At 36.7% G+C, this 22,281-nt stretch overlaps 1 protein-coding gene across 4 annotated transcripts; it reads left to right on the top strand.

The window, feature by feature from the left end:
• The first annotated feature begins 4,697 nt into the window (after positions 1-4,697).
• Positions 4,698-13,737, top strand: LOC117423535 (transcription factor 20-like). Of its 4 annotated transcripts, none has more exons than XM_034039476.3 (6): positions 4,698-4,991; positions 6,405-9,015; positions 11,278-11,371; positions 12,301-12,350; positions 12,691-12,737; positions 13,149-13,737. In XM_034039476.3, the coding sequence occupies exons 2-6, from the start codon at positions 6,412-6,414 to the stop codon at positions 13,168-13,170; spliced, it is 2,817 nt and encodes a 938-aa protein (XP_033895367.2). In that variant the 5' UTR covers positions 4,698-4,991; positions 6,405-6,411; the 3' UTR covers positions 13,171-13,737. The 4 variants fall into 4 exon arrangements, with proteins under 4 accessions (XP_033895367.2, XP_058845890.1, XP_058845888.1 ...); XM_058989907.1 differs by having other exon boundaries at positions 4,698-4,958; positions 12,301-12,394; XM_058989905.1 differs by having other exon boundaries at positions 4,698-4,958.
• Positions 13,738-22,281: the final 8,544 nt, after the last annotated feature.

Raw genomic sequence — 22,281 nt, forward strand, 5'->3', positions numbered from 1 at the left:
CTGGGTTTTCGGTTTCACGAAGCCAGTTCAGCTTAACTCTGAGTCAGTTACTATGGCAACATACTCCGTGAAGCTAACCTGCTCGCTAGCAGGTTTTCTTCAACTAACCCTGAGTTTCTTCTCCTCTTTAGCTGAAGCCTGCAGACTGATGGAGGTGTCAGACATGGCGTGTCCTTTTCTTGAAGAGCCAGTTGATACTGAAGCACAAATACTCTGCAGAAATCTCCGTCGGGAGAGGGTGATCAGACCCCGCTTGGATGTTTTATCATTCCCTGATGATCATCTGTTTGAACGTTACCGTTTTTCTGCTCAATCGATCATTCATCTGAACAATATTCTCAGCCCTCATATCGTTCATATGACACATCGTGGACATGCTCTCAGTTCAGAGCAAATTCTTTGTGTTGCACTTCGTTTTTTTGCCAACAGGAGTTTTCTATATAACATCGGTGACGCTGAGCATATTTCCAAGGCAACCGTCTGTCGGGCTGTCAGAAATGTGACTCTTGCACTGAAACGTTTACTGTACACACTTGTGGTGTTCCCAAGTCAGAGACCTACAAGACTCATCAAAGAAGAATTCCACAGAATTGCAGGTATCAGTCTAAGCAATAATTAATTTATTTAGTATGAAGCTTTGAGACTTGAAGCACTAATCAGTTAATTTGATATATTTTAGGTTTCCAGGTGTGATTGGCTGCATAGATGGCACTCATATTCCTATCATAGCTCCTTCAGTAAATGAAGGAGATTATGTGAATAGGAAGTCTTTCCACAGCATTAATGTGCAGGTAGGCCTAAATAGTAGCCTTTAGCATTCCAAATGAAAGCTACTTCACAATACAGCTACTGCAGCTAATTACTGTTTTGCACTGTGAAGATCATATGTGATGCAGCCCACATCATCAGCAACGTGGCCTGGGTCTGTGCATGACTCGCAAATGTTTCGTGAGTGTACACGGAGCGCTAGATTTGCCCGTGGTGAGTTTATATATATATATATATATATATATATATATATATATATATAGCTATATCCTATTATAATCAATATTTTGTTTCCTCCTATTGCAACTGAAAATTTAAACTGTATCCTCGTATTATCATAGGATAGTGCCAGCCCTATTTGCTGACCCCTTACCCTGATCCTGAGCCCGGCCCGCAGCAACGTTATAACTTGGCTCACTGCAGGACACGAGCCAGGGTAGAGATGACCACTGGGATGCTCAAGGCCCGGTTCCAGTGCCTTCATAGGCTCAGGGTCACCCCAGAAAGGGCATGTGACATTATTGTGGCATGTATGATTCTCCACAACATTGCCACAATTAGAGGAGAACAATGTCCTACTCAGCTAGTGAACGATCCTGACCACCCTGCTGACGCACGAGATGGAAGAGCAGTCAGAGACACAATATGCTACCATCATTTCTGATTGACCCATCACCTCCCCAATGTCAAATAAAGACAATATGCCTTTCTTTTTATTAAGTCTTCTTTATTTCCTGCAAGTACAAATGCAGTACAGTAGTTCATATTTTTTATGTTGTTCAAACAAGTAAAATCATCCACCTGTGGGCACCTCACCCACCTTTAACTGATGTTCCAGCAGTTGTATTTCTAGTTTTGCCTTTCGCATCTGCAGCTTTATGTGGTCCATGTCTAAATTACATTTTTCAATTTGTTTATTTAAGTACACCTTGTACAGCTGGTTCACAGGGAGCTATAGGAACACAAAAAAATGACATTGAATTTCACAGTGCCAGGTCTACTTAGTTTCATTGTAAGTCATGGGCCAATGCTGAACAACATCTTACTGAGGTAAGTTGTGCTGTGGAGGTGGATGGACCCTCTTCCTCATTGTAATTTCCAGCATCTTTTTCGCTCTTAGAGAAAAAGAATGTGCAAGTTTTATTATGGTACAATACTATCATCAACTGTTAGATATTATTTTTAAGGTGTGAACCTCAATAGGTCACTGTATCTTCCCTCTCTGTGGCAGCTGACAAGGTGTCTTCATCATCCTCATCCTGTAATGAAAATTAACAATTTTTGTGTTCTACTTTAACCCATTATGAAAAATCTGTGGAGTATTAAGAGTACTTACAACTGCATGGAGGTCTGTTATGGCAGAAGGCTCCACCAGACAGATTACACCATCAGTAACTGGTAGAAGATTAGACAGTTAAATTATAACTTTACCTAGAAAAGTGCCCCACCTAATTTGAATTTTGTTTTTACAACAGTGTGCAGGCCACATCACAATTTTTCAAATATATAACTCTTGAGTCACCTTAAAATAGATTATGGTCTGAAGGAGTAACAGCAGTCAATTGCAAAGAATTGTACCACAAGAAAATCAATGTGCCAAGTTGTGTCTAAAATGGATGGGTGGGCATCACTGAGCTAACAATGGCAAAAGGATGAATGTACATATCATTAATTTGAATAACTAACCTATTATGTAGGCCCTTGTGTCCTGGGGAGTGGTTGGGTCAGATGAGCTTCCTCCAGAGATGCCTTCAGCAATAGGTCACCCACTGTTTTGACTGAGGGCCATCTCTTCAGCCTCTGCGAGTGGTGGTGGTGGTGGACCCCCACCTGTTTTTCAGCCCTCAGCCTTTTTTCTATTGGCTATAATGGAGGCCAAATTTGAACATGTCCAGTAAGCACAAATTTGGAGACTTGTATGTATAAAGGCATTTAGGTGTTACTTTCAAATAGACAATATTAAATACTGGCAGTGTTGGAATGGCTGAAAAATTTACTTTTTTTTGCTTAGAAAATTTCACTAACTACTTAAATATATCACATGTTGAATGTAGCCACTGAATGCAGTTTAATTAGGTAGGGTAGGCTAAACTTCACAATTGCTTGTAATGAAATTATACCTTACCTGTTTGAAGCATATTTTTTATTTCATCTTCAGTTGCTGCCAATTACGTTTTGTGCCGGTTGGGTTGCACCTGCATAAATATTAAACATGCACACACACACACACTATATATATATATATATATATATATATATATATATATATATATGTTGAATAAGTGGAACACTCAAGGTAAAACTTTTCTTTTTTTTCAATTAATACTCACGCATTGACTCGGTCAGCAATTTTCTGCCACGCCAGCTCACGTTCTCTTTTGCTGCTGCTACGGTACTGCTTTTTTCTTAAATATATACTCGTATTATGCATACGCATTCATTAATATTTCTATCGACACTGGGGAGAAGTAGGAGGTTCGAGCCCTTTTTTCTCCTGTTGCCATGACGAATCAGGTTATCTGTGTTCCTTTGATGAGGGCTTTTTATCTTCTCATGCAGGCGCTTTACTCAGGCCAGGTTAACTTAACTCAGAGTTGATTGAACTCATTGTTATCACCTGTTCTGAAACCGAAAACTCTGAGTTTGACAACTCAGAGTTAGTCAACCCAGAGTTCAGGTTTAAACTCAGAGTTTGTTAAACCTGCTTTCTGAAACAGGGCCCCTGTCTCTTATGATATAAGACTTTAGGTGAGCAAGTGGTACTGTTATGCAATAAGAAGACTCATTTATACCAGTATTAACTGTACATATTAACGTATGACCTATTTCCTTGTTGTAAATAGTGTTAAGTGAAATATTACATTGTAAATATCCTGATTTTATTTTTATTCATATGGTGATTTTTCCTCCTACGCTGTGTGCATGTGCAGTTACAGTCTGATAAAAAACATGTTTTACAATATATGCAAACCAGAAAAACTCCTGCTTAATATGAATCATATGTAGTTAAGGGCCAGAAATATTATGTAGAAATATTAAGTGTACAATGTCCAGGAGAGTGGTTCCCTATATATATATATATATATATATATATATATATATATATATATATATATATCTCCTGCAATAACCAATCAGAGGTCAGATCTGTCGCAAACGTAGATCACCATAACCAATACCCAGATCAGCTCAAGAACATGTGCTAAAGTTGTATTGGTTGTTGTTAAGATATTGCTTAAAGTAGAGGCGCACTACACTCCAACAAGTATTGGGGGTCACTGAAACAATTTCATAATTCTAAAAAACTATACATTCACTTTTTTTTTGTACCAGTAGGGTAACAAAAGGTTCCCAGAATTCTTGCGCTTGGTGGTTAGCAGCTAATCATCATGTGAATTGTAGTTTATTCCACATTTTACAATTTACATTTTTTGGTAGGCTAGAAAGTAATTGTAGCTTTTGTTTTTGCATTATGTAATTCCCTTTAGTAAATGTTTACATTAGGTCTACAAAAAGTTACATCAGATGTAGGCCCATGTTGTTTTCTTGCACACTACCATATTGTGCAATACTACTGTGTTTAACATTTTATTATTACAATCCAAAATACATTGCAATAAATCAACCGTAACAGAATAGCAGTTAGCCATTGTTCCAATGTCAATGTGTTTTATAGAGGCGTAAAAATAGATATATATATATACTAAATAATCTCGGCGAAGGGCACGTAATATTTTTTCTTCCAACTATTACGTAGTAATATAGATATTTTGTGGCACGCTACATAGTGGTCCGCGTGTTGCTATTTTTAACTACAATTCGTGTACATAACCACCCGCAGGCACATCATTGTGAAACACATTAATCCTTCTCTATAAATGCTAAAACAGTTTCACTATTGTGAAATTGTTATGAAAAAATGTATCTGTTCAACGGCAACCCCTCCCCTTTGTGTACATCTCCCATGATGCCTCTGTACCTCCACAGCTGACTGAATTTTTGTGGAGGGCTGCTCACGCTTGGGTAGCATTTAACATGTGAAAGTACGGCTTTATTTTTTTTCTTTCTTTTTTTTTTTTTAAATATAAACTCAACTGCAGTCATTCCGTAAACAAATGGCTATAGCAGTTCATGGACTGGCAAGGGGGCAGTGATCCTTTAACGAGATGTGGGCTGCCATTGATTCCTGCGTAAGTCGTGCATTTTAAAGCCCTCTCGTTTAGGTAAGTTTCTCATTTCACACAACATTGACAGGAGGTGCTTCTTTTGTTTCAACAACGTAGGGCCTAGCGAAGAAGCATTGGCGTAGCCAGCAACACCAGATTCGGGTGGCAGGCATTCAATTGTCTACTTCGTTAGAAATAAAGCTCATTTCCGTATCTATCCATAAAAGCGGCTCAATGGTACAGTTTTTAATCGACAACATGTATTGTATCATGTCAATAATAAGTTTGAAATACACATGGCTCTGAATACACATTTTATCGTGACATAAAGAAACAAGGTATTCTTAATGAACGATTACTGTAGCTGATGGTCATTCTTAAATACGCGTCTTATAAATGTATTTAATGAAGCCTAGTTGACTAGTAATTCTTTAAAAAAAAAAAATGGAAAGCGTTATCGATGTACTTGTCATAGCTGTTTGCTCTGTACTCTAGGGGTAGTTGTCTACAAAACTTTGTTTTATTTAGTTTGCACGAAAAAGTGTAATTTTAATATATTTAACTGGATAGTTGCAAGATTAAAAACGCAACGGTCAAATACAAAAAATGACGTTGACATCCCAGTTTACAGACAGTACTGTCCGTTGGTTAACTAGTTTTCTGGTAACTGGTGCATTGACAGTTACTACGTATATGATAACATTTCAAATCCCATTTCCCAGTGACCTGTTGGGCTGCATATAAACTTAAGCTAAAACTTAAAATTAGATTCTTATTACTGCTGCTTTACATTTTATTAAGACACATACCAGAAAGCACTAAACCTCTACTAGTTTTTACTTCTAAGAAACCCTTTTAATTTAAGACAGAACGACAGACGGTATCCTACCCAGATTAATAATGGAATGTGGTCTGCAGTTGCAACATTCATACTGGTGGACCAAATTCTGAAGGGGAAAAAAACTGCCATTTTAATTACATACAAGCACAAGTAACATATATATATTTACCTTGTAGCTTTCATAGTTTTAGTAATTCATAATGTTTTTTTGTGTTCTGAGTTTATGCTATTAGCTCTGTTGGGGTTTATCATGGATGGAGACAGTAACAAGGATGAAAATAAGACCAAAGTATAGCAGTTATAGCGATTTCAAGTTTTACTATGAACTTAATCAGCCGTAGTGCAAAGGTAACATATATATTGCAACCTACAGATTAGATAACAATATGTGAGAAAGGTGTGTCATGGATTTGTCTTATTTGTGAAGATAATTTTAATGTTTTAAACATGTTTTCCCTGTAAGCCTAATTTGACTCAAACATGGGGGCCTAAGCTTACAGTAAAGCCTTGAGTTAATTAAATTGCTATGCAATGGGGGTCGTATTGGCATTCCCTTTTAAACAGAGTTCTGAAGTTGATTAGTATTTCCAAATACTATACAATAATTTTTTTTTCCATACTACTTTCAGAGTTGATATGGAACCCCCACCGCCAGATCAGTGTGATGGTTTACATCCTCAACAAGACTTTGCCCAATGCAGTATCCCTGTTGTTTATGACCTGTCAATAAAGCACAGAGATGGCCCACATAAAAACAGTACAATGGAAGCCCTGCATATGAGGAACAAACCAAACTGGTACAACAAGGAAGTCTTCCAGGAAAACAGCTCTGACCACCCAGCTCATCAGAGTGATCAAATCCAGCCAGATGATGCCTTTTCAAATACCACGGTCACACTGTCCTATGTGAGTCGATCTCATATGTTTTCTTCTCATCAGAATATGTCACGTTCCTTACACAAGCAGCTTCCCCCTCTCTGTGTTCCAGCTGTCAACAGAAAACTGTCTCTCCATTCCCTTCATGAGGGTAACACATTGGTGTCTTCACAGTGTGAGAAAGAGGTGGATCATCATGAAAACCATTTAGTACAAAATATCATTAAGCCATCTGGGGGAGCTCAGTCGAGTACACAGTCACTTCACCAGAGAGAAAGTTTTGGACCAAATGGAAAACAGGCCACATGTCAGTTGAATGTGATAGGACTTCACCTACAGCATGCAGGTGCTAATAGTGAGACCAAATCCTTCCATGACAGAAATGAGGACATTCACATACAAAATGGTACAGATAACTGTTTGCCTGATAAGTGGTCATGTAAAAGTATAAAAAAGACAACTTGGGCCCCTGTGGACTTTAAAAAAGAGAGTAAGTTAGCTGAGTCCCAAATGCGTGTAGTGTGTTCAGGAACTGAAGAACCGGTGGACTTGAACAGTTCGAGTTGTAGCAACAAATCTTTTATTCCAATAAATGGGGAATGCAATGGTCCTTCGCATGAGGATACATTAGCCTCCCCTGCTACCTCACAAGACAAAACTGGAGACACTTCTGTTGTGCAGACACTAAATACTCCCTTTTCCAAATATGATTTACAAGAAGCAGATGCCAATGCAAAGTCAGTTTGTGATCTAAAATTGAAGCCTGGGGAACCTAGTGAAGCTCCTGCTTTTGCTGAAGCGACTACAGTATGTGTTAAAGTGGGGGATTCAGTTCAGGAGCACTGTAGCAAGCACACTGCAGCCGCTGCAAATATGTCGGATTATTCCACAGAAATGTTGAAACCTTCCAGTAGCCCTTCCCCAACAAGTACAGAAAACAATGCAAAGACTGATGTAACTCAGTACACAGAGTCAAAAGCTTCTGATGTATGTCTGCCAAACTGTAATGCAGGCCTAGGTGAGAAAACTATTGAAAGGAAAATTCTTCCTCCCCGCTCCAGGAGGGGAATACGGTTAGAGGAAATTGTGCAGTGCATCACCCCATCTAGAACCCGAGGTAAATCTGCAGGATCAAAAACGCAGGCCCTTGAGACTAGTCGTCGGGAAGCCTTGGTATCTTCAAAAGTGGAAGACTGCATTGAGAAGTCATCCAGTCATGGAAACGAAGACGGTAGATTAAAGGATTCAGTTATTTCTAAGGAAGATTCAGATAAAGTAGGTAAAGAAAGGTTAAAAAACAAGAATTCTACCGCAGATGAGGGAACAAGCGATGCATCTACATCTCTGCAAAGCAGTACATCTCTAGAGGCAGTCCTCCATACGCCTAAACATTTAAAAGAAAAAACGCTTTGTGACAAAGAAGTAATTGGCCTATCTCCACCAGAGAAGAAAAACCTTAGACCAGCATCCACCCCCAAGTCGTGCCAGAATAGTAGTGCATCACCACAAAAAGACTCACCTGTCAACAATAAATATGCTGAAACAAAGAAACCCAGTATGAATAAAAGAAAGAGGAAGAAACACAATGCTGGACTGTCCTCAGTGTTTTCTCCAAAAGAACCTGAAATCAAATTGAAGTACGTCAACTACAAAGAGGAGAAAAGGGACAATAAAATGGATACGTTTTCACCTTATGTCAGATTAGAATTAAAAGATTCAATGTGTACCATAATCAACTACCCAGAGGAAGAAAAGGCCAAGCTTAAAGGAAAAAACAGCAGCCAGGCAACCCAGTGCTACTCCTCTGGTGCAGTTCCCATGACCTCTTGTTTGCTGCTGGGCCGTTTGAGCAGTGACAGTAGAAGGAGAAGCCATCTAGTCTGTTGTCTTTGTGGCAGGTCTGCCAATGCAATGGATCTGGGTGATTTGCACGGACCGTATTACCCTGAGGGTTTCAAACCTTCGGGCAAAAAGCATGCAAATGTGCAGATTTTGAAAGACAATGACAATGACAGCAATTCTGATTCATCATGTAGTGTCAAAGAAAAAAAACACAGTCAGACTGTCACAGCAGGAGAGTCTCCTAGCAGGCTTTCTCAACACAGCCGCGCGTCGATGAAAGAAGCCTGTTTGATTGGGCAGAGACGAAGGTGGAGTAGTGCTGGAAGTGGCACCGGAAGCCCTGTTCCTAAGAAGCCAAAGACCGACCCAACCGCAGATGATTGGTACAGCCCCCCTATAGTCCCGCTGGACAGTAGTGAATATTGGATTCATGAAGACTGTGCAATATGGTGTGCTGGGGTATACCTAGTGAAAGGAAAACTGCATGGGTTGGCAGAGGCAACAAAGCTTGCCCAAGAAACGGTAAGGAATTCACCTATTTAATTAACAGGGCATTTTACTTCTTAAAACTCCATAGGTACATCTTATGCTTCTTTTGTAGGTTTTGTTAAAGGAACAGTCCTTGTTTTAGAAAATTGGAAAAAAAATAAAATGCAACACCCATTTGACCTCAAAGGTTAATGTCATTATTTCATTTAAATATCAATAGGTACATCTTTTGATCAAAATGACTAGACACTTGATTTGTTAGGCTAATCACACTATCTTCATAATGGCTCACCCAAATTTAATCAGACTTTCTATGGGCATTTGTTACAAGTAGTCCTTCCACAGACTACCTGTAGGTCTTGGTTCTGACATCTAATTGTCTGAAGTATTTAAAGTTAGGCTAAAACCATTTGCTTACTTTTTATGGAATAATGCATTTATTGATTCTACATGCTGTCGATGGTGGCGTCGCTTCTTAAGCATACTGACACCTGTAAGTTTAATTTTCCTGATAGTTTGTCTACCAGGTTTATTTGGGCTCTGGTTAGCCAAGCTTGTATAAATAAGTAACACCTGGGAGAAATGCTTCCGAAAAGCCATAAAGTAAGGACACTTGTGAGGCAGTGAGAACAAGTGCTTTGTTTCTGCAGTATTATTATTATTTATTTCTTAACAGACTATAAAACCTCCTGCAAGGATCTATTAGTGTCTCCAATGACTCCATTAAGAATGTATTTATGCTTTTAGACTATTAATAATTAAAACAGATCATTTCAAAAAAATAAAAATAAAAAAAAGTGCTGTCCTGGAAATACCGAAATAGCAGCTTCATATTAGGCTATAGCCTTTTGTTGCATTGTGACACATCTTGCAATTCTTTCCTGTTTATTGGAATTTTTCTGGATAATGACTATACTTGTTTTAATTGCATCACATCTGCTACTAAAGACATTTCTATAGTCACCATTCACATGGTTTCTCATTATTTTTCATTTAAAGACCAACGGTAGCATAACTCGGGGCTGAACACTCCACAAATGACTTTTTACCTGCTTTAAGTATCCATTTTAACATAATCACGATTGTTTTAATATTTTGATTCAGATATCCTTGATTTGTAAATCATTGTTTTCCAGTGAACATCATATGAGCATCAGCTTTTTATATGAGCACTTGTTTGTGGTCAGTATTACAGCATCAGCTGTTTGCAACCAAATTAAGCTATACTTCACAGACCCCTCCCCGTTAGAAGTGTGTCTGACTTGTCACAAAACGCTGTTTATATAATCCAGGATGTCTGACTAATGTGGCTGACTCGTTGGTTTATATGAATTGTATTGATGCTTTGACGTTGACATGAAATTTAGACAGTCACAACCAGAAATGGTCCTTTCTGATTTGGTACCTGGTTTTCTAGTCTCTCAGTTGTAGGCATCGCCCTCAGTCTTCAACGCAAATAGAGGTGTGTTGGCACAGCTAACACCTCGGATTACTGTGTCTGTCTGCCCCAATATTTCTTCTGCACTTGCAAAAATAAAAATTACATTCTATTCACTGAAAACACACTGAGGTGGTGCCATATGGGTGAAGTGTATCTAACCTATTAACATCCTCTTCCCCCAGTTCCTTCCAGAACTACTGAAATAATGCATGCCAAATTTGCAGTTTCAGTGGTATTTTACAGAAAAGGGCACATTCTACACCGCAGTAGCATTGTGATTGCCTATCACTGTTGTTAAAATATGCGACCGACACCTTACTGTTTTTTTCTTTTTGACCTATACATTATTCCGTATACCTTTTTGGAGCGCCTTGGTATTATTCATCACTATTCTTTTTTTTTTCTAACAATATCGTGTACATATTGATATTTAATTTCTTACCTGTTTAATAATGTAATCAATGTGATCTCTTGTATACTTTAACCGAGGCTAGTAATAATCACCAGAAGTTGGGTAGTAGTTTCTGTACCCTTTTACAAAAAGATTTTTGTATAAAGATTTTTCCATAGCTCACTTGCCATATTTCCTGAGGGGGCTGTGGTTACACTCATGGTCAATTCTAAAAACATCAAATTAAAATTGTCACTGGTTGTAAAAGCACATTGTTTAGTAAGCCTGGTAATTGTCTAAGCAGAAACCGTAAAGAATGGTGGAGAACACAAGTAATGGGATGATCTGCAGCAGATATTGTTGGGGCACGATAACCCAAGTACATATAAAAAGAACATGCTGCATGCAGCACGTGGACTATGTTGAGAGAAAGTACTGTAGTAATCTTTTGTTTTGATTCTAGGTATGTTCCACTTGCCATACAACTGGTGCCACATTAGGCTGCTATTTCAAAGGGTGCCCGAATAAATATCACTATAGTTGTGCTATTCAGTCAGGTAAGTCTAATTTAGCAAACACTGACACTTCTAAATCATGAGAGTTCTTCTACTTTGTTCTTGATCTTTTAATACAGATTTATTTAACATGATTTACAATCATTATAAACCTAATAATTTCAAAGGTTAATACAATATTGATGAAAGACAAAGTGCATATTGTTGAGTGACAACAAGAAGTCATTCTAATGCTTAAATATTTTGAATTCCTGTGATGCTATAAAGTAGAATGTCTATTTACAATGACATACTATTCTAGACACTACTAGACCGTACATATTTTCTTGTTGCCACGCCCATGGAGTCCACAAAAACAAAAGTATTTCTTTTAGAGCCTACCACATTGTGGTATTTCTTTAAAAAGGAAACTCTGAGAACATCTTGTTTACCAAATTGCAGCTTTACAGGCTGGCTGGCTTCACTAGACCAGTGTTAAATGTAATTAACCTAAATGAAACCCGAATATGTTCCACTAAAATATTTCTATATCAGAACTCTCATGGTAATCTTATAGATAAAAAGCAACTCAAATATTGGATCACAAAGATATTAACTTCCTGATGTCCTGAGAATGTGAGGCCCTTGCCATGCTTAATAGAAATTCCTCTTTTTTTTCTCTCTATTTTTATATATTAAAAAAAAATAATAATAAAAAAAAACACCATGGCCAACATATAAGTGGTATACTTATGTACTTATTTGAAAAATGTTTTTTAATACAATTTAAGGATATCAGAATTGTTTGTCTAGAGAAATCATTTATGAACCATGTTTTGGACAGTCTTTGTCACAAGTTGAAAGTTTCAAGATCTGGAGGCATCTTTGTACAGCATCACCCTATAGAATTAACTATATTTGTTTCATAAAATCAAATGAAACCTGCATGTGAAGTTTTTAATGATCTTATTCCTTTACAATTGTCTTTCCAGATTGTGTTTTAAGTGAAGACAACTTTTCAATGAGATGTACCAAGCACAAGGTAGGAGTCGTTCTATATAGTCACAGTAACAGTCTTAGTTTATGGTAAGTATTTGTATCTTAAATGTATTTATAAGGGTCTAAGTGATTATGAATGGGGTCTAATTATGTATGTATGAAATAAAGTGTTGCTTTCTATCCATGTATACAGTGCATATATGGTATATTTAAATTTGTTGTATAGTACCAGTTTGAAAAATCTGTGTTTGTACTGTAAAATGCACCTTTTGCAACAAATAAAAAACAAACCTTTTACTTTTGACAGCTGCTGGATGGGTGGATTTCAGTTATATGCACCCAGAATAATAGGAAAACCTTGTTGTCTTCTGCTTGCCTTACAGAACATATCGTTTAAAGGGTCTGCTGCAACCGGTAGATTGGAAAGCAGGTGACAGAAAAATACTTCCCAACTCAAATTTAGCATTTCATTTTGGTAAATGCTTGTAATAGTCAGGAATGGAGATGGTGGCACTGCTGCAGTCGCGTATGGCATCACAAGAACCTCTCCTAACGGCTCAGCAAGCACACCTCAATCTTGAACTGCCCCTCTACACAAAATATCTATACAACCAGGCACTCGAGTAAGATTCAACTTGCTCTTGAGAGTGTTAGAATCTAGGTCACAGGGATCTGCTTATTCATGCTAGTTATGTAATGTACATGCAGAATTAAACAGATTATTATTATAATACATTTAAGGCAGGTGAGCTTTCAAATATCCAACCAAGGAGATCCAAGTATTTTTTTTTTTTTGTAGTTCCTGATTTAGATTTTTTTTTTTTGGTTTGTTTTTTTGCAGGTGTATTCCACCATTGCAGTGAAAGATTTTACAAGGTGTCACCTCTGGCGACTTTATACCAACGGACAAAACTATACTGGGAGAATGTGCTTTGGTTTGCTTGTGATGATTTGGTTGAATGCAAAAATCTAAAAAACTTCATTTTAGATTTTTCTTCTACAGCTCAAGCCAAGTACAGTCCCAGGAATTGGCTTTAGCTTTCAGAGAATTCTCTTTACTCCATGGTTGACAGCCATAAAAATCAATTGATGTATTTTTTTTTTATCAAAGGGGAGTTGGTCCTTGTTAATAACTCACTAGAACTGGATATCCTTGCAGTAGTTGGGAATCATTTATGCTAGAATAAGCCTTGACATTTGCCCTCCCTAATTTATTAAATTTAAGCCATTCAAGTGTGTTTGATAACCACATGAATTTCTACCTTGTTACTGCCCTCATAATCAATGTCTCCCATTAGTTTCAGCAGGTTGCAGTTAAAAAAAAAAAAAAAAAAAAAAAGTTTTTTAATCTGTCAATTACTTGTGATCATTAAAGTAATGCAGAACATTTTGTATTGTTTAATAATAAATATTATTTATTTGTACTTTCATCTGCGGTCTATTTTATCTTAAATTTTAAAAGAAAGCAATTTCATAGTGTGGTAGCAATAGCCAGGGCACATGTTCATTTCAATTCTTTGTTTAACCAAAATGTGAAACCATTGAAGTTTACCCATTGAAATCTCATTACTAAGGGGGCCCTGGAAGATTGCAGCATGCAGTAAACTGTTAAAATAAGATGGCACAAAAAATCTTGAGAAGAATGCTCTACAAACTGAGTTTCAGCAAACCATCTCTTTTGTTTAAACCGTGTCAATGCAGACAATGGCTCTTATTTTAAGCAAGTTGTTCCAAGGATTTCTTTTAATGAGCTTGTATACCACACCTCTTCGACATGTTCATATCTGCTGCCTTGAAGCTGGTTAAAAAATGGAAAATAAAACAAAGCCCTATTGTCTCAATACCTGCTTGTAGACAGACTATAGAAAATTAATCACAGGGCGGTTTAGAAGGTGTGGCTTGTTACTCCCACAACTGCCTGAAAAAAAATAAAAAATCGTTCTCTGCCCTGGTTATTGATACCAAACATAACACATACATACTCACCAAACTACCAAGACTGCACTATCAACAACTTGTAAAACATTTATCTTTAAAAATGAACTCTGATGAAGGGGTTTTGTTGAAACATTTCTTTTAGTGTTACTGAAGGTAAAATATACCACACAAGGAAGTGGACACGGGAGTTTGTTATACAAAATATACAATGTTCTGTATCTCTTTAAAGAGGTGAAAGTGCAACGGATGATCATTGCTACCTTATCCCTGTGAAACCACAACACTCCGCTTGAGTAAGAAACTCAATCCAAATCTCAAAATATGAATTTCAGCCTTTACACTATTAATCATTTGTGCTAATTTATATACTTCCAATTTCAAATAGAAAGCCATTTACATTGTTTCAATCTGCTTCTTCACAAACAACAAGAAATCACATGTTCTAGAATTTCTGGCACAAGCTGTATTAACAAATGTGTGTATCATTTATAAAATGTAATGCTTAACACTGCAATGTTTGTTGTACAAATTTTTTTTGTATTATTTTTTTCACTCAAAACAATGGAATTGTAATCCTTTACTGAATTGTGAAAAGGTGGTATGTTTTTATGTATTTACTATTGCTGAACTGGGTAGTCTGGTCTTTTTATACCTGAAGAATGTCTATACATCCTCCCCTGGTGAAATATGTTTTGCATTTGGGGTTGATTGGTTAACTTTCTTATGAACTGTTGTCCAACTTCACAAAACCCACCATAGCTGACTTTTATAAGTACTGTAGACAGGTGAATGAATAGCATTGGGGATGAAAATGATTGGTCCTTTTAGGGATTGGTCACATTTGTGCTTTAGTAGAAGGCAGATGTCCCATATATGGTCAGTGGAAAGAGAAGTTAAAGCTTTTTTTTTTAATGTATGTATTATTTTTACAATCCCTCAAAACCCATACAAATCTAATTCACTTTTGTCTTGTTTTTTATTAAGTACAATTTCACATTTTTAGATATTTTCTCAACATGTTGTGCTGTGGCTGTGCAAGACCTCATCCTAAGTGAGTGGACATGACTGGGTGGCTAATGCATTACATTTATTGCAGTTAGAATTAAAATAAAGAATAGAATGGTCAGAATTAAAAATACACAAACACAGCTGGTTGGCCTACTGAAGTTAAGGTCTACTAAATTAATAAATACAGGGTTGGGTTTCTGCAGGTCAGATTATTCAAATAGGGATAGTCTGTTCAGAGTATTTTTGTTTTTATGCAAAACTGCAGGGAGAGCCTTTGTTAATGACATTAAATGACTGTGTTATAATTATCAGGCCCTGTTGTGTTATAGCAGTTGCTGTGCGTGTTTTTTTTTTTCTAACTGAAAATGGTCCAAATAGACAACTTTACTGGCTCTTTTTTTTTTTCCCCCAATGCAAGAAATATTTAAGGATGTAAAAATAGTAACATCAGCAATTACAAGTAAATCTCAAATATTTTTTAAACCATTCATAGCTTCAATATTAAATGTGATACACCCAGTCCTATAGTAGGTGGGTGGTTACAGGGGGTTCACCTGGGGCAACTGACTGCGAGTGTATCCAGAATTACAGAATTAGTGCTTTTTGTTGTTGAATTTGCCCAATTCATACGCTTATAGGCCAGTTCCTTCCCTTGGGGCTTTTGGCACAACATCTCTGTTATACACCAATCAAATTTGACTGGAACATTTAGCAATGTAGTTTACTTACATTCTAAGGCAATGTAAATTGTGAAGCTGTTTTACCATATAAAATACATATTTTCAATTTTATAAACCGTCTGTTTATTAAAAGTGATATTTTTGTTTTGTTTGTTGGCTTAAAATGAGTGTATGTACATTTTATTTCTTAATGTTAATTTTTAATTTGATATTTCATGGTATATGTATGTGCAGCGTTTGGTGATTGAAACTTGTATATGTTTCCTTTTGAGAAGGTTTTCAATAATAAAAAGTGGATTTACTTTGATGTCACCATTTGTGTGTCATGGAAATGACCAAACCTTGCATCTCTCTTTAAATCTAGATTTGTTTTAAAATAATATATTATTGTGTGTGTACATGATTTTTAAGATTCATTTAGAATTCTATCTAATTTGTAAAAATCACAAGCAAGACTTGTTGAATAAGAATAGACCTGCATTTCTATTCAACTGTAGATGGTCCACTGCCTTTTTAAAAGTAACATTTTGGTTTTGTAGAATTAATTCACGTTTTTTACAAATTAACCGTTCAACCAAATCAAGTTAATTTCTACAGTAACCAGCAGGATCATATGAGCTGTTGACCAGTGAATCCTTAACTTAAAATAGATGCCAAGAATTAAGTCAATTTAAGAGGAATCACAGTAAGGTAACCATTATTATTATTTATTTCTTAGCAGATGCCCTTATCCAGGGTGACTTACATTTTTTACAAGATATCACATTATTTTCACATACAATTACCCATTTATACAGTTGGGTTTTTTTTTTTTTTTTTTTACTGGAGCAATCTAGGTAAAGTACCTTGCTCAAGGGTACAGCAGCAGTGTCCCCTATCAGGGATTGAACCCACGACCCTCCGATCAAGTCCAAAGCCTCAAGCACTACTCCACACTGCTGCCCCAGTTCGAATAAGGAGTCAGTACATTTTTATTCTACCTCCATATTAGTTAAGACTAGAATAAAGGGCTCATTCCACAATATTTGTCTTGAAACATGCATTATAAGTTCTCTATAACAGTTATGTGTGTTTTTTTGTTTAGTTTTTTCACCCAAAACCAGTGTAATCGGGTATTTAAATAAATAAATAAATAAATAAATAAATAAAAACCTGCTTCCAGTTTTGTCATGATGTGATTATGAACTGTTAAGAGAAGGTTGCTTGCTTATGATGCAGAATAATTCCTTCTTAAATGTATCTTCCCTTACACGGATAGGCAGCCAGGTTTGTATCTTCCCTTACACGGATAGGCAGCCAGGTTTTCTTTTGGTTGAGAAAATATTACATGTTTAGCGTGAGTAGAAAATGTGATGTCCACTGCAGTGGATAACATCAGGGAATTCGTGGTCAAAGGGATGTGTCAGATTTGAGGCCTCATTTACGCCTTTCTTTAACCTTGAAGACAGTACCCACCTTTTAGAGAGGAGGAGGAGGGGGTGTGTACATATGTTTTTCATTTTCTCCTGATTTATTTTTAACTCTACATTGCTTCTGTATTCTTATGATTTTCTCAGTAAAGTTATAATACCTGTATTGTCTAGTAAAAATCACTGCCACATTGTTTTAACCATTGTCCATATCAATAATACAGACCACAGCCTTTTGACATAGTGTATTTACAGCTGGTCCACAGTTGTATTCAGTGATTCTCTCAATACGGTTCCATTACATTGTTTTAGCCTCTGGGTCTATCAACGCCACCAATCAACAAATAATTCAATCTGCTTTCTCTTACATTGTGCCCTTGTCAGTAATGTAAGAACTTTCACAATAACTCGAATTTGCAGTTACAAATTGAACTACAGTGTGCAGCTCTTATAAAACAAAAACATACACCCTGTCATTCTATCACCAGGTAATATACTACAGGGAAACTTTCTTTGTCTGTCCTTTACATTTCATTAAGTTTGAGAATATTTTCTTTTTTTTCTTCTTTTTTTTGTTTTTGTGAATGTAGTTCAAAACTACAAACCTTTGCCTCACCTTGATTTATTTAAAAATCAAGTTTCAATATCTACAGAAAAGGTCTGTGTTGAAGATTGATACTGAGATAAGCTGCAATTGACTAGAATCAAAGGACCATTTAAAATCCTATAATTTTACCAGCTCAAACAGGCATCTTGATTCAAAGAGTCTCTCCTCCTCAGCCACTTTTCACAGACTTGCCTTTGTCTTGTGTAAGGTCATAGAAAACGCTTGTTTTTAACCCTGTCCTAGTACCACTTTAAGTAAAAGAAAATACACAGACAAATAAAATGTCATGTTCTAACAACTTTCAGCAGTTTAATTCTGTTTAAGTGTGTTGCTTAGTAACTGGTTTTGCCATAGAATATCTGATAGCTGTTTTTTTTTATATGATCTATGTTCCATCCATTGAGAATTTGACCTTCAAATTGCTGTGAGATTGATTTCTTCGGTTCATCATGGATAGCGATCTACTTTTTGATCTGCTTGCTGTTTTACCATATAAGAGCTACATGGGCAATTAATATATAGTGAATAACATGAATATGGGACGATACACATGGAAAAAAAAGTGACAACAGACAAGCTCATTTCTCCAAATATACCCTATGGTAGTTCAGTTTAAAGTGCAGCTACTTCCATAGCAAATAGCAACTTTTTGTCCATCACTAAAAAGAAGACATCATGGTCTAACCGTTAAACTGTGGTCAAGTCTCTGGATACATGGGCTTGAATCCCAGTGGTGTTTGTTTCATATATATTATAAGAAGTAACTCTTTGAAAAAAATAAGATATCTGTCCAAAAATGTACAGAAACAGCCACATAATGATGGGATCTCAACACAATATAAAAGTGGCTAAGTTCAACAAGACACAGTTGGGGCAAAACTTCTCCTCTACTTTTTTAGGAAGTTAAAGGTTAAAATATCTGGAAGGTGGATAATTGTGTTTTTTATTTTTGATTGAGTAATTGAACCTAATTTGGCAATTAAGCATTCCCTTCCAGATGTGGATTGCTTAATTGCTTAATTTCCTGTGCTGCACGTGCAAGATAAATGACAGGTAGGATCCACCCAGTGTATCTTTTTTTTCTTTCTTTTTGCTCTTATGAACTGTGTTTTATTTTCTGAGGACAAGGACTGTCAAAGGCAGTTTCGCTTATAATTGTGCAGGCTTGTGTATTGGTAGTTTTTGTTTAAAAGGGGTTGTATGATCAAGATACCCAATGATATACAGACTGTACAGTGTTTTGTTTTGTCGTAAAATATTTTAAATGCTTTATTTTATGTTTGTAGTATAATTGCTGTGGAATAATTGGTGTAAGGATGTAACGTGAGAGAGTAGTGCAAGGTGGTACATTCGCCTTTGTGTTGGTAGCAGATGCTTGTTTTGGGGGAGTAAAAAGTAGTGGTATACCCATAAATTAATAGATCATTTTTGAAGTACCGCTAGAGAACTGTTCCTGAGTGAAACTGGTAACAAGTCCTGCACTTCTAGTCCATGTGCACTGATCTTGATGAGGCACATTGTATAATGCCTGAATTGTACTGAATTGTAATTGTAATAATCTGTTAATAGCTACTGATGCCAACCGAGGACCGTTAATGTGTAGCACAGGATCATAAATAACTTTGTTAGGATTGGAATCATGATGCTACTGAAATTCTTTAGTCTTCATTATGTGCTGTACTGAAATATTACTATAGATTTCTAACAGTGTCTCCCTGTAGATCACCGATACGTCCATAAGGAGATGCTGGGTGCATAGATAAACCAGTCTATTTTAGGAGAGAATTATGGTATGGCTTTTTTTTTTTTTTTTTTTTACAAAGCCAACAAGAAAAGAGTAGACTGAGGAAAAACAGAGTGTGTGAGTGAGGAAGAACTACTAATGAGGGAGAAAGTCTCAATTAAAAACATTTTTTAATCACGGTCCTGGAGATGCATTCCACTCCAGGTGTAACTAGTAAAATGAGATCATTGGGTGCGTTCACAGAGATCATTTTGCGCAGATTCTGTACAGAAATCGGACCAATTTAGCCAATGATCTAAGAATGATCTCCGTGAACACACCCATCATCCCAACTTTTTTTGTAAATACAGAGTAATAAAACTGTACAGTGGTCTGGAACCCCAAGCTTTGTCTTTTGTAACCAGTAGTTAATAACGCACATGCCTGGCTGTTTTTAAAATAATGAGATGGATATTGTGTTAAATAACTGATGGGTTTTAACAAGTGGAGATAACAGGATCTTGTGAAGTGGCTGAGGCACTGCAGAACGAACATGTGGCAAATTGTCTTTAGAATTCACAAAGCACTGTTCGCATTTACACAAAAACAACTTTGTTTACATTGCTGAAATGATTAAAGATGAATGTTTTCATCTAAATGCATCTGACGTACGAGTACCACACAAACTACAGATCAGTTGAATAATTTAGCTGCATTTCTTTTCCACAGGAAACGCTAAAAACGAATGAATAATTATCAGATTCCATTAAGTTAAGTACTGAGTTAGTGATTAACTCATAATTACATATTAATGCAACTTAAAGCTCATGTCTCAACAGTATTTCTCTTTACACTGGCAGGCCTTGTAAATGTAGGATAACATTTCTTCATTAAAAATGCCATTGATTTTGCCACTCTCCTGTGATTTTGAAATGGTCAGTCTGCTGTCTTATCACTCATTCATTTATTCATCATTCGTCTAATTTTTCGTTGGACTCCCAAATGATGCAGCAGTAACAGTTACTATAAGAATTACAATGTCTGTATTGCCACAAAATATTTGGTCCCTTTATTAGGGAAACAGACCAAATGGATGATAGCCTTGCAGCTGTCTGCTTACAGCTTGGATCAATATGCTCAGTCCTATAGCATTTGTCAATTTGCTGTTGAGATTACAGTCTTGTTTCGTCACGCTTCGATGGTCAGAAATTGTCTTGAGCTATGTAAAGTGCATTTCCTTTTGCTTTAATCAGAGGACTGGATTTGACTGTGATTCCAGCAAATCCTTGTTTAACCCTTATGGGTCTGCCAGTATGTGCTGGACCCTGCATAAAGGACTGAGTTTGGAGGAAAATTGCGACCACGCACTCCTCAACCACTGCACACAAGAGCCTGCTTATTAAAATCCTTAGCATGTTTTTAAAGAGGAGACAATGATCTATTCAGGGATAACAAGATATTTAGTGAGCAAGTAGCCTGAGTGAAGTTATCCGGCAACAAACTCCCCATCCCCAGTTGTACGGCTTTCTATAAAAAGGAGACCATGCTGGTATTGTGTGTGTGTGTGTGTGTGTGTGTGTGTGTGTGTGTGTTGCGTGTGTGCACACTGTATATGTCTGTGTTGCACGACACATATAGGAGAACAAAATAGTTATTTTTAAAGAAGAACTATAGTTACCAACAGGGGATTATAATGCCTGAATCCCTTGGAGGTAACTATAGTTCTTATAGACAGCCTACTGGTGCTAAATTATCAAACCCCATCCGAATCAAGCACCCCACACAACACAAACCTTCTCTCCTGTGTATGTGGAGGAGTGTGGGTGGGTCATGTGAGCATTCCAGACCCAACTATAATCATTTACGGTTGCTAAGGAATCATTTTTTTTTTTAATGTTTTTTTTTTTTTTTTAATTAAAACATGTCTACTGGTGCCAGAATTTAAATGTTGCTGGCGCTAGAATCTAGCGCTGTTGCGCAAGATTTGCATCACTGACACAGACATGCACACAATGCCAACTGCAACACAGACACACATATACAGTACAAAGACAGACACACAATACCAACTGCAACAGACACACAGATGCAGCACACAGACACTGAAATGCAGGTGTAGACCAGCGTGAAGTTGTGAAGTGTCTCTCCCTCTGCCTCTCTCTGGATTGCGAGCGGAGCCTGCGCTTGTTGAGCCTGGATGATATCTGGCGACCCGCATCTTTCACCCTGATGATGTGGAGTGCAAGAAGCTGTCATTCCTGGACTGAGGAATACTGCTGCTGCCCTCTCTCCTCTTCGCATTCTCTCTAATTTACTATTACTAGAACAGATGGAATACTTGGAATTACTTGTGGAATAATTAAATAAAAAATAGCACCAAAATATTCATCTGTCATTAAAAATCGTCAATGCATTTCTGATAACTCGGTAACTATTTTTTAGTGCAATTTTTTTTTTTTTTTATCGTGACTTCTGTTCGATACTGTATTACCGAGTTATTATTATTGTTATTTAATTATTTGTCAGATGCTTTTATCCAAAACGACTTACATAAATTAAAGAAAATATAACAATATATAAATTACAGTCTTAAATTAAAAAGAAAGAAA

This window comes from Acipenser ruthenus, chromosome 17, assembly GCF_902713425.1.
Source record: "Acipenser ruthenus chromosome 17, fAciRut3.2 maternal haplotype, whole genome shotgun sequence".
In the NCBI taxonomy this organism is placed as follows: domain Eukaryota; kingdom Metazoa; phylum Chordata; class Actinopteri; order Acipenseriformes; family Acipenseridae; genus Acipenser; species Acipenser ruthenus.

Coding starts and splice junctions, on each gene's coding strand:
- LOC117423535 (XM_058989905.1), top strand. CDS start 4,900: ATGGACTGGCAAGGGGGCAGTGATCCTTTAACGAGATGTGGGCTGCCA. Junction 9,016..11,277: donor CAAAGCTTGCCCAAGAAACG/GTAAGGAATTCA, acceptor TTTTGATTCTAG/GTATGTTCCACTTGCCATAC. Junction 12,351..12,690: donor TGAGATGTACCAAGCACAAG/GTAGGAGTCGTT, acceptor CTTGCCTTACAG/AACATATCGTTTAAAGGGTC.